The 13965-nt window shown below is 35.9% G+C and overlaps 1 protein-coding gene across 8 annotated transcripts in view; it reads right to left on the reverse strand.

The window, feature by feature from the left end:
- LOC128519142 (adhesion G protein-coupled receptor E5) overlaps positions 1–13965 on the reverse strand; it is a 181557-nt gene that overhangs the window by 20201 nt on the left and 147391 nt on the right. For 6 of the 8 annotated variants that reach the window (XM_053492745.1, XM_053492740.1, XM_053492744.1 and 3 more), the window contains exon 1: positions 5231–5457. The exons of the other annotated variants lie outside the window; for them this stretch is intronic. In XM_053492745.1, the coding sequence (XP_053348720.1) occupies positions 5231–5258 (28 nt within the window). In that variant the 5' untranslated portion in view covers positions 5259–5457. Of the gene's footprint in view, positions 1–5230; positions 5458–13965 lie in introns of those variants that run through there. 8 annotated transcript variants of the gene reach the window in all.

A 13965-nucleotide genomic window follows, 5' to 3' on the forward strand; every position in this document is an offset into this window, starting at 1 on the left:
AGACAGTAATTTTGTAATGTAATTAGTTACTTTAAAAAAGTAACTTCCCCCAACACTGCTGATAATAGTAGTAGTAGTAATAATAATAATAATAATAATAATAGGAAGAAGAAGAAGACATAATACGAAATTAAAATGTAGGAAAACTATATGGCATGATAATTGGTACAGCAACATATATGATATCAAGAAATGTAATAAAGAATACAATTGAACAACATTTTAAAACAATTAAATAAAAGTTAACTGAATTATAAATTCCTGAATACTGAAACAGAAAGTTCTTTAAATGAAACTGTAAACAAATAAACAAGTAAACGGTAATATTTTATATACAAATTATAAAAATTATAATATTTCAAAATTTCAAATTTCTATTTACTCTAATATATCTAACTAGATCATACCATGATATCAGATCTGATTTGTCTTCAGCAAAATGCATTAGATAGATAATAATCCCACTGATCTGGTTACTTTTAGTTAAATCTTGTGTGTTGGTCTGATGTTATAATTACAATTTATTTACAATGTTTACAAATTACAAGGATACAATAATAATGTATTCTAGTTGCATAAAACACTTGGATTGAGCTACTGAACCCAACTGCAGCTTCAAGCACTCTGTGTCTGACCCGTGTTAATATGTTTAACTTCAGTCATGTTTATAACCATTATATTGACTTGCAGGTGGTTATGAGGTTGTGCCCCTTTAAAAGATCTTGCAATCATTATGTGGAGGCATCAAACATGCAGGCAGGACAAGCGAATATTTTATGTCTTATAAACAGCGAGATTTTTTTTATACACAAAACACACCTGTAGTTGCTTCAACCATTCTCAGCGTGTATTGTGGTGAGACTCAAAATGATGATTAAAGACTGAAGTACAGTAAGCAGTAATCTTTGTTGAAACTAAGCTACGTGAACTAGCCATAGGATTCCATTTTCACATTGTTACATAAACAAGCAGAGCAAATGTATGGAATTTTTGGAAAAAGACCGGCTTTGCATGCCATCTTAAAGGAGACATGTGTTATACTAATCTGGGTGTACGGTACTGACTTCAATTCTTTAACAGTAGTTTAAAGACATGAAGCAGGTCCAAGACGGACTTAAGAATATTAATAATCATTTATTGTGTATGGAGCTGTAAGCTGGAGTCTGCATGAGATCATTTGTTCTCCATATCTGGTAACTTTCTGTTTCTTATCTACTTTACAGATAATCAGAATTTTGTGCATTTTTTTCTTGACATCTAAGCAGGCACAGCCCCCATGGGATGAGTAAAAACATGACTTATCCCACTCTATCTTCCTCTTATTGTTTCTGGGAAATAGCTGTTGTGGGTCCAAAACACACAGGCAGCCCTTTCCTGCTGGTTGAGAGATCAGCTGGTCAGGTTAGAGATGTGATCATATAAAGGGTCAGGGAGCGATGAAATCTTGTCATGATTAACCGTAATATCCACAACATTGTTTTTGCGCTGGGTAATTTTGACCACAAAGGACATTTGCTGCTTATGTTTAATGGATATTAGATTACTATTAGATTCTTATGTCTTGTTTGTCAGAGGATGTTGATTAATTTTCTATAATAGTGGCTCTAAATGTAGTTTAGATGTGGGGTAAGTTACTAAATGCTGTTAGCAAAACATGTGAATTCCTATTTTATAGTAACACTATAGCTGCTATACTTTAAATGCTTTAGCTGCGATGCTGTAAAATAATTTCTATAGCAATAGCTCATTTACAGAGACTTTTAAAATAAAGACATGTTTTAAGTTAAGGCTTTCTTGAAGCCTTTTAAGAAAGGCTGGTGTGTTGATAAAGAAGGAAACAGAACCACATGAAACTAAAGATGCTTTTATCACTTGGTGAGCTACAGGACTGCAGGAGTCTGGCATCAACTCAAGAATAACTGTTGTGTTTTTTGGAGTTCATTTTGCCCTTAGGGGATCCCATGATACAAGCCCACACACTACCGGCAATGTTAAAATGCCAGTCAGTCTACTATGCATGTCTTTGGACTGTGGGAGGAAATCAGAGAACCTGAAGTAAACCTACCAAGCGTGTGGAAAACATGCAAACTCCATGCCACATACACACACAAATAGACCCGAGGCAGCAATCATCAATCGACCCTGGAAGCTAGAGGATACAGTGCTAACCACTACACCACCGTGCCACTTCTCAGTGAATTAAAATGACTTAATTATTAAAATGTACTGTGCTTTTGGGTTTATTCAGCACATGGTGCTGAAAACAAAGCATAAATGATAAAAGAAGAAGATGATCAGTAACACACTAACACAGTAACACTAGTTTACAGGAACAGGGCTGGACGTGTGTTATAACACTTACTCAGCTGGACCATGTTCCTCATGCAAGAAAATTAACGTGCCTCAGTTATTTGCGTCAGTAGCATTTTCCATGCTGTAACTTTAGAATACTTTGCTCTAAAACTTCTCATGTGCTCGTTTTCAAATGTATAAAATGTTTAAAATGTTATTCAGCTTGTAAATACATGTGAAACCATCTCTACACACAATGAACATTTATTATTGAAGCTTGAATTAAAATATATCAACTAAGGGAAAAGAACCCTAATAAATAATAAAGAAATTTGACCAACTGCAAGTGTGCAACTGGGTTACATACTGTAGATGGATTACAACACTTGGTGATGTGCTTTTATAGAAAAATAATTAACGATGGTGAGGTGTGAAGAAGAGGAATTACAGTTACCACCTACAATAAATGTGGAATATTTTCCAATTTACTATTTATAATTGAAGCTATAAACATATATACTGTAGACTCACTACTCTGCGGTATAAGAGGAATAAAACGCTACTGTTGTCGAAAAAATTTACTTTGGGCGTAAGCATTACTCCACTTTGTTATATCACCCTATTTGCTTTCCTAGAACAGCCCAATAATGAAAAACCTTTTTTTTTATTAATTAGTGCTCTTATCAAACCTTTCTAGATCTCCATTTATATTAACTTTAAGGTTTAGGCAGTAAGGTTATTGCTTTTGCACATCTGGCTTTTTTAACCGACTGAGCTTTTTCCCTAAAAACACAACAGTTCTTCCTGATCTGACGTTACACTCCTACAGTCCTGTAGTGTACTGTAGATCACCGAGTGATAAAAGCACCTTTGATTTCCTGTGGCTCTGTTTCCTCCTCCGCCAACACACCAACCTTTCTACAATCTCTACCATGCATTTCTTGCCTCACTGTTTTTCCCCTCATATCATTTTTTCACAGCTGCTCTGCTGAATTCCCCTGAGAAACACGCATTTGGTTAGTCACCCTCCCCGTGATGTCAAAGCTGTGTGTGTGTGTGTGTGTGGGCATGTGGGTGAGAAACAATGGTAAAAATAGGAGATGAAAGATGGATTATAAAGTCAGAAAAAGGTCAGATTGAGAGAACAGACTTAAATAAATCTTGCAGGCTTTAAGAGTGCTTGTAAAGCTGCAGATGTTACAGAAAAGTAACCAAGATAAAAAAGACTAAAAACCAGCATGGCTCCAAATAAACGTATCTGCACATAATTTTGCTTCCAAGCTTTAAGTGGGATAAAAACAGTCAATGAACTTTTAAAGCACATTATTCTTTATTATACCTATTGAATAGTCTATTCTGATTGGTCGGAAAAGGTTGATTAACTTTCTATGATCAGGTCCTATAGTAGTGCAGCCCCAAATCAGATTTTTATGTGTACACACGAAGTTTTGTGACATGCACAATCTAATAAGTCTAATAATAAACAAAGTACTAAAACACTACTTTTAGCAAAGATATACTGTATAGTACCAGTCAAAATTTGGACACACGTTTGGATTTATTTTCCATATTCTAGAACTATACTGGATTTTTTTTTTTTTTTACTATAAAATAACACATATGTAATTAGGTAACTAAGAAACAACAACAACCACCACCACCATTTTTTATTTTAAAACATGAAAGTCAGCTATTCTGAAATAGTTCTCGCAGGTACAGTATTTCTTGCAAGAAGTATTTCAGTTCTTGCAAAACCCATTAAGCACCATGATGAAACTGGTTCTTATGAAGACCTTGCCAAGTTGAAGTTTATTTAGAGTTACCAACCTCAGAAATCACTAATTAACATTACATCAGATGAGACCCGTTATAAAGGCTTTACAGAACATAAGTAGCAGACACATCTTACACTATCACATCTCTTAGACACATCTCTCAATATCGACTGTTCAGAAGAGATTACTGCATATTGTGTATGCCTTCAGCATCGTTTTACAGTGTAAAAATAAATGAAAATTAGCAAAGAACATGGAATTAGAAGGGGTGTCCAAACTTTTGACAGGTAGTGTATAGTCAATAATCTGCTGAGACCTTCAACAGGTGTTTATTGAGTATTTATGGTCTCGAGTGTCCATCACTGGGAAACTCTTTAGGACTGAGAAGGTTTTTTTTTTTTTATTGTAACATCACTACCATGACAAGATGAAGGTTGTTTTTCTTTTTTATATTAACCCCAAGAAAAAGAAAAAAAAGACATTGATAAGAGGATGCCTGTATACAGCCTACAGTAAGTGTGAACTAAGGTGTGAAACTGATGTTTTAACATTGAAAAGTACAGTATGTTCTTTAGGCCATGAAAGGCATTTACAGAAGACTTGAAGCACAGTACAGTGATGAGCCTTTTAGCCGCAGTAAAACATGTGAATGGTGCAAACATTTGAAAGAAAGCTGTGTGTCCGTGAATGACTATCCCTGAGGTGGCTCAGAGCCCACTGCAGTCATTTTTGAGAACAATCAGAGCATAGACACCTGAACGCAGAACAAACTTGATGGTATCCTGCACTAGTAAAATGCTGGGGTAAGTGCATTAGTGTAGGAAGGGATTATATAGAGAAATAAATGGAGTTTTTATTCTCTTAACAGAATGCCCCCAGTAGTTGTTATAGAAAATAATCAGCACAATTATTGTACTAGAACAGCATGATGTGGAGTGTTTTATTCGTTACATACTGTACACTGCATTTATATTCCAAATAGACAAAACTCATCAATTAATTACAAATGCTAAATTTTACACACTGATAGTCAGATTTCACCATGTCAGTGACACTTGCAATATCATGGAGTTTTGCAAAGATCGAACAGGAAAGTAGTACAATTACAAAACTACATCTGTAACCACTGACATGGAAACCAAACCAAAATAGATGTGACTCACCAAGAAACAGCAGAAACAGGTGGCTCATTGTGAGAAAAAAGAAAACAGATCCAAACTGCACACACTAACCACTGATTAAATCCTGCTCTCAGGCATTAAATTAAATTATAATACAGTCACTGTTTGTTGCTTTCTGTTTCAGTACTGCCCTGATAACACACTCAAGAGATCCCCAGCTCTCCCTCTCTCTAAATCTATATAAATCTTCGTCTCTCAAACTCACAACTGAAATGAAAGAGGAGGGTTTCACTGGGTGAGGAGTGTGAGTCCGGCCCCTCTGGAGGTGGGAGAACTCAGTAAAGGGGGTTGTGACGTCTTGAGTCCCACCACTGCTATAAAGAGCGAAGAGCTGAAAATACACACAGTCTCCATGACCTATCTCGCTGTTACCAGAGTGTTCATGTTTCTCATTTCATTTTTTAAGTTTTTCCTAGTAGGGGATGGAATTATAATAACTAATAAAATCTAAAAATCAACTAAGAAATAATCTATAAATCAACTATTTTAATATAATTCCTTATTTTAATATTATTCTTCAAACATTCCTCGTAAAATTTTACTTTTCTTGTTGGTGAAACAGAACCTTACAATTTAAAACAATTAATAAGAGATAATAAACTCATGTGAGATTCTCAAGTGAGTCTTCGAACACTGAAGTACAGTACTTGTGATTTTTTTTTTCTTCGTGTTGATTACTAATGATTGACATTGACATTTCCCTATCAGTTTGGGAAATTAAGTCAGGTCAAGTAGTCAAGTAAGCTTTTATTGTCTTTCCAACATTCTACAGTTTGGTACACAGTGAAATGAAACAACGGTCCTCCAGGACGAAGGTGCTACATACATGCAACGACATAAATGTACAACACATTCTACCGGACTCAGCTAGCTAACTAAGAGACCTAATTAGCTGACTAGCCCAGATACATATGACAGATTTTACATTTTTAAGTTAACCTAAAACTACCTCTACACAAAAAAGAGACAACAATTAACAACAGACAACAAAGTGCACGTGCAAATAAAGAGCTACAGAGTGACAAACACAACAACGTAACACATTTCAGTACTTTTGTCGTGATGAGGTATGAGTTGAGGTAGTGGGAGGAGAAACAGTAAACATTTGACATTCCTGAGTAGCAGCAATGATTTAAAATACTTTGTGCAAAAAATAGCAAGAAGATAAATATTGTGCAATATAGTGCAAAAGGAGAAGATTATGTACGTAGGTATGAACAAACTGTGAGATGGTTGTAGATCAGAGTATTTGTGCATGTGTGTGTTTATAAGTTCAGTCTAATGATTTGTGTGTATGTGTGTGTTATATCAGTCCAGTTTCTTTGTACTGAGGAGACGGATGGCTTGTGGGTAAAAACTATTACATAGTCTAGATGTGAGTGGCCGAATGCTTCGGTACCTTTTTCCAGATGGCAGGAGGGTAAAGAGTGAGTGTGAGGGGTGTGTCCGATCAGCCACAATGCTGGTGGCTTTGCCGGTGCAGCGGGTGGTGTATATGTCTTCAATAGAGGGGAGGGAGACCCCAATCATCTTCTCAGCTGTCCCCACTATCTGCTGTAGGGTCTTGCGGTCCGATATGGCACAATTCCCAAACCAGACAGTGATGCAGCTAAACAAGATTCTCTCGATAAAAAAAAAAACACAAGCTGAACTGCTGAAACATTTAATTTCAGTTTCTTTATTACATCGCTAAACAGATAAGGAAATATTTAAAGTGCTCTAATTTGTGTTATTTTTTGGAAAATACTTACAATTTCTATACCTTCTATGATGTCATTGTTATGGCAGCAGCTTATAAATCCTTTCCATATTCTTTGATGGCTTCATACATTTTTCAGGAGAAAATTTGTAACCTGTTGAAGGGTTAACTTTACACAGTTTACCATCAGGGTTGTTAAAGGAGGAGAAAGATTGTTGATGTTAAAATGCTAAACAAAAACTGTACCAAACTGACCAATAATAATATTAATAAAGTAGTATATTATATATACTATATACAATATTACTGCAATAGACTGGCACGCCAACCAAGGTGTACCCCACTTTGTGCCCCGTGCCCAGAGTCCTCTTGGATAGGCTCCAGGTCTACCACGACCCTGTACAGAATTAGCATATGTATAAGAAAGTGTACAGAAATAGGAAAAAAAGTAAAAGTTTAAGAAAGTACATTATAGACAATAAGGAATTTTTTTTTATAAAATATTAATATAAACACCCATCGCAAAACACCAGAATATTTTTTAGCCCACAGACTTGATTGAAGACGAAGACTTATGAAGTCTTCTTAAGTCTTCATCTTTAATCAAAAATGATTGTAAGACCCATACACGAAATAACCCAGGGCTTGTGTGGCACAGAAATAACGTTATGGCAATTTATGGAGTCTATGTGCATGGATGGGCGAACTGAGCATAAATATAACCATAAATATGACCATGCATGATTACTAAGTAGACACAAGTCAAGTCAAGTCACGTTAATAAACTGAATCTTTGCATTTGATTTACCTATTTGTTTGGTAAACCATGCATGCACACAGACTATAACGTAATTATATACATTTTTACCACATGACCCCTTGGAGGATCCGCAACAGACAACTACTGTAGCAGATCGTTAGGAGGTATTTACTAAATTTACAAAATAAAATGTATTGAAATAATAGTAGTCTAATAAAGTCTACTCTCTCGATTGAGTCTCACATTGACTTTATAAAGTCCAAACAAAACTCCAGAGTCTATTTTGTCTCCATTTTTGCAACATGTTCTGTTCTAGACGGCCCCATGCTAGTTGCATTAAAAGTTGTAACGCTGCTGTTTGCTGTTTGACACTGAGAAACCACTGAAAAGCGTATGCCCTCTGTCTTCCTCTGAAGGTGAAGGTTAGGCTAGGAAGGTGTTATTTTGTAGTATGATAAAGTTTCCCTGTTTAGCTTTCCCTGTTGTGCTCCAGATAACACCAGAACTAATAGTCACATGCTAATTGCTGCGAAGATCTAGATAGCTTGCGAGGTACGGGATGAACAAGTAGTCTTTTCCAGTGTCCTCATTATGTAGCTAAATAGATTAATAAATTGCTTTTCTTTTATGTAATTTGCTTTAAATAATTTGACCACAATCTGTCATCCAGAGCAGCAACTCTAATTCTTTCTGCATCCTTTTTAAAACTAGATCTAAAAGGTGTTCTTAAATAAATCTCTCACATTCTGTATTTGTTATTCAGTCATTTTCTACTCTATAAACAATTACATCCATCTCAAAAAAGTGTGCGTACTGTATGACTCCAGGAATGATGGGACAAACACACATGGAAAACCAACAGGATTATGCAATTTATGAAGTCATGTTTTTCATTTCTACTATGCTGCATCATGCATAGATGACCAGACTTGAAAAATGTGCCCTATTACCATCTTTACCCAAAAGCATGGCTGAAAGCACCCCCTAATGTTCCACATGAGTAGAAAATATCAGACTTTGAAATGATCTGCACATTTGGTTATACTTTCCATGAACAAATTAAGTTTAAGCATTTAATTACAACACCAGAAACTGTCACATCCTGCTGAAGCCCAGGTTTGTAGTAGAGGAAGTACTTTTTGCAACCTCTCACTTTCTCACTTCAACGAAGAGACAAAATGTCCCTTTACAAAGTGTGACTTTTTATTTTAAGGCTTGCATTTGACTATGATGTGAAGTGTGAACATGAGCTCTCTGTTCTCACTGTACTTTGTTCACAGCTGTGTCAGTATAAAGAGAAATATGCATATGTTTCTGTGAAAGAGCCTTTTTTTAGCCCACTATGGTGTTATAAGTTAAGTCTGGTCATACAATTTTATTCAGTCAGAAGAATGAGCAAAAAGTCCCAGACTTTCCAACAATAGTAATATAAAGCCCATGAGGGACACGGTGACATAGTGTAGCACGATATACTGTCTTAGTGATTGGTTTTTGGCCGCTTTGCTGACGTTGTGTACGAGAAGGTTTTTTGTTGTATTCTTTAACAATAGGGTGACCCATAAAAGACCCGAGGTCTCACCAAGGACACATGGTGCAAGATGAGTAATGCTATTCACTGCTGCTGAAAATAGGATTTTGTTTTTAAGTTCTGTTTGTGCTGAAGGTCACAATGCCATTTGCCATATGTATACTATATACTGTATACTTGTGTGTGTATCTCAACTGCCTGATGAATAAAGTCACAATTTCAGAAGTGTAAAATTTTTGGGCAGCATCAAGCAAAGAAAACAACTAAGAAGAACTGAACTGAATCATGAATTAAGATCATTTTAACACTTGGTGAAGTTTTTAATAGTGAAAGTATTAAAGAGCATTTCCATACAAACACAATGTGATAAGAACTCATGGAATTGAACTCACGGGACTAAACATCTGTGAGTCCATAAGAAAACAACTTGTTTTTTCTTTCAGAGTGATGGGCGCGTCAGGGTAAAAAGGGAAGGAAGCACACGAGACGATGCACCCATCATGCATAGTGGCCACTATACAAGCCTCTGGAGGAAGTGTTATGATCTGTGATGCTTCAGATGATCAGGTCTAGGCTCAGCTAAGTTATGTGGAAATAAAATGAAATCAGCTGATGACTTAAATGTACTGAATGACCAGGGTATCACATCTTTAGTGTTTTTATTCCCTGATGGCACAGGATTTCTAAATAGCTTTTTCTTTTATTTATAGAGTTTGTTTTTCTATATGTAATATATATTTCACACAGCTGTTTTTGTTGACTCTTCTGACACATACACAATTTCGTTCAGGCAATAAATAAATAAATGATGATACAGATATGGATGTTTAGCTGCTAGACAGAATGTTATATTTTGTTGTGGTTTAAATTTTAAGGCTGTAGCCCTCCTCCTCCTGCTTCCCCTCTCCCTCCTCCTCCCCATCATCATAGTAAGTGGAAACTAGTGGCAACTTTCGTCTAGGGATAATTAAAAGTAATTCTACATGTCTGCACAGAAATTCAGTGTGTAATGCTGATCTGTAACAAATTACATAGACATTAATATCCCCAGTGTTGAATTAATGCTTTCACGGTTTATATAAGTTAAATGAGGAATTTGCTATTTACAGTATATTTAATAATATATTATTAATATATCACTTATAATTAATAACATTATTAATATATCACAATTGATTTGTTGTTTTATTGACATGAGGATTTATATCGTCATGGTTGTTAAGCAAATGTAATTAGTAAAGTCACTGGTGCTGATGTGAGTTCGTCAGAACATTGATGCTTATCTGCACTCTGTGGAAATTTCAGCATCCTGTAGAGTAAAAGAGTCATAAGTGCAAAACCTTTAAAACCATTTTCAACCCTGTCTTTTATTTTAGCGTAAACTTAGATAAGCTTAGATCCTCTTACTCTGTTATCTTATCTCATTTAAAACTTAATGTTCATTTCCGTCTGAGTAGTTCAAAGTAATAAAACTTAAATCAACAAACTTTTGACTGGCTATAAACATGGTTTAATCTAATCCAGTATACATCTCATCTCTGGAGTTCAATGTATCGGAGTTAAACGTGTGAAAGTGTTGATCTAGTCGCACTCAGTTGAGAAAACATCCCTAAGAAGGTTAGACTTAAGAGAGTTACTTGCCCTCTGTTCATGAACTCTGCTCTAGAGTATATACTATGGTCACGCATGTATACTGCAACATACATGTTGTATATAATTGACTCAGAGTTTATTCCAAACCCAGAATTTCCTGTGTCGTTTCTCATTTTTATATTCATAAATTGGGATGTGGTCATATGATTTGATAAAAAAAAATAAGAAAAGTATACTGGGATTCGCACTCCAGCTGTGGGACTGAGTACAGTATATGCTAGGGAAAGTTTACCTGAAAAAAATTGAAATAATCATTAGTTCTTCCAGTGTCTTTGTTTCAAGAAGACCAAGTCAGTTATGTTTGAGTTTGCTACTTCATGTGATACTGATTCTCTTCTTTGCTTCGTCTTCAGTTCCCGTTCTTATATAGGGTTTAAATTAACCTGAAATGACACCATAACCACTTCCTCCTGAAAACTGAAACCTCAATTCCACACTACATGATGAATGTTACCATGTTTATCCCTGCGACTACTAAACAAATGTAAAGACCAACTGCATTTCTAAATCTGTGGCAAATTGGTTTGGATTTTTATGTTTAATTTTAAACCGCAGGTCATAGTAAGGATTTATCTTAAACACACTTACCAAGACAATCTTACTGACAAATAAGAGGAAGTAAAACAACTTTTTTTTCCAAGGTTACATTGAAAAATATGTTTTACAAATGCATTAAAAGAAACACACCCAGAACTTAACACACTGTATGTCTTAAAATCCTCCCACTGACACCTAAGCAAAGTAACCATATGAAGTAAAATATCAGTCTTCCTTCTGGACACAAGGTAAAAACTGTTAAATATTCTTATCATTAAAAAAACACAAAAAAAGTTTCACAAAACTCTGCAGAGGCCAGCGGCCTTTTTTCTTACCAAATCTTTTACTAATGCAATAAGCTGATTAGGAGGAAATATACTCAGCAAAAAAAAGAAACGTCCCTTTTTCAGGACTGTGTATTTCAACAATAATGTTGTAAAAATCCAAATAACTTTACAGATCTTCATTGTAAAGGGTTTAAACAATGTTTTCCATGCATGTTCAATTAACCATAATCAATTAACATGCACCTGTGGAATGGTCGTTAAGACCTTAACAGCTTACAGAAAGTAGGCATTTAAGGTCACAGATCTAAAAACGCAGGACACTAAAGAGACTTGTCTACCGACTGTGAAAAACCCCCAAAGAAAGATGCCCAGGGTCCCTGCTCATCTGCGTGAACGTGCATTAGGCATGCTGCAGGGAGGCATGAGGACTGCTGATGTGGCTAGGATGATAAATTGCCATGTCCGCATTGTGTGACGCCTAAGACAGCGCTACAGGGAGACAGGAAGGACAGCTGATCATCCTCGCAGTGGAAGACCACGTGTAACAACACCTGCACAGGATCGGTACATCCGAATATCACACCTGCGTGACAGGTACAGGATGGCCACAACAACTGCCCGAGTCACACCAGGAACACACAATCCCTCCATCAGTGCTCAGACTGTCCGCAATAGGCAGTCCATGAGGAGGAGATGCACTGCAGTACTTCAAGCAGCTGGTGGCCACACCAGATACTGACTGGTACTTTTGATTTTGAGCCTCCCTTCATTCAGGGACACATTGTAACACAATATTTTTAGTTTATGTTTTATGGTGTTGACTTTTTTACTGTTCATACAAATATTTGATTGCTTTTTTTGTTGAGTATATAAGAAACCACAGCAAACTAAGGTACGAGAACTGAACACTTGGAGTAAATTAATCAGGATGTATTATCATCACAATGTACTATCAGGGCTAACTCTTGCTTTTGTCTTTTACTGTAAAGATAACTAACCATCAAACATTTGTGGAATGGAGGAGAAACTGTACCGTTAATGAATATAACATATAGAAAAATGACGAATGGTATAAAGAAATGAGTACAAATTCTGGGCTTAATTTCATTCTAGCTCAGACTATATACAGTAGAAAGTAGAGCAACACCCCTACTGTATATTTAAGCTGATATTTCTCACACACATCTCACCTCATTTAACAGGAGATAATGTGAAATATACAGTACTCACATGTCTAACGAATGTGAATAAGGGGGAATATTTATTATTTTAGAAAAGAAACATAAAGTAGATCACACATCATCCAATTAAAATAATAATAATAATAATAATAAAAAGATTAAAACCACGGAAGTGTATGTGCTTCTGGTTGGAACAATAAGGACACAACTTTCTCTTTATCCTGTTTGGTATGTGAAGGAAAAAGAACACAAAGCTGTTAGAGTATTACCTCACAGCAAGAAAAAAATAATTATAACTTATAACTCATAACAATGTTATAGGGAAGTTATGGGTCAAAACCTTGTGCCACAGTGATTCACGTTATGCCATTAAATGCTTAAGTTAAGTAACTTCCTCTTTTGTGTTAAGACCTTTGCCTGCATCAGGTTAATTCTTCATGCACACAATGCAGCTTATTGTGTTAGAGTTCAAACCTGCAGCATCTGATAGAAAAATTTCAACAAGGCTGTGGTATAAAAGAGATTGCTTTTGGAACATCTAATGGACAATCTTGCACTCTCTCTCTCTCTTTCTCAAACATAAACGCTCTGACACACACGCACACACTCCAGCTCAGGAAAGCATGTCGATAGATTTAACTGCTCTATTGTATGCGCCTCTTTCTGTTTCCTCAATTTACTATGTGCTGAATGATGAACAGATTCAACTTCCCTCTTCACACTCTCACAGAGTGTTGCTAAGGTCAAAAATGTACGTATGTGAAAACACACACACACACACACACACACACACACACACACACACACACACACACCATCATATTTATTTTATATGATGCAATGTCCTCAAGTACATTGCATTCTCTGTCTCTCTCATGAATGCCTAAAACATTCTTCAAAAGAAGTTCACATCCCCACAATGCTCCTCTATTCCCATGTCCCTAATTTTCAGGAATGTCTCTGAACTGTCTCCGAATAAAAATTCTGCCTCTTTTCCTGTATTTAGCTCCTTGTGTCCATGGCAGTTTCCTATGGGTTAACTATTGGTTTCCCTCTACTGCCCTATTCTGTG

This window comes from Clarias gariepinus, chromosome 3, assembly GCF_024256425.1.
Source record: "Clarias gariepinus isolate MV-2021 ecotype Netherlands chromosome 3, CGAR_prim_01v2, whole genome shotgun sequence".
NCBI classification, from domain to species: domain Eukaryota; kingdom Metazoa; phylum Chordata; class Actinopteri; order Siluriformes; family Clariidae; genus Clarias; species Clarias gariepinus.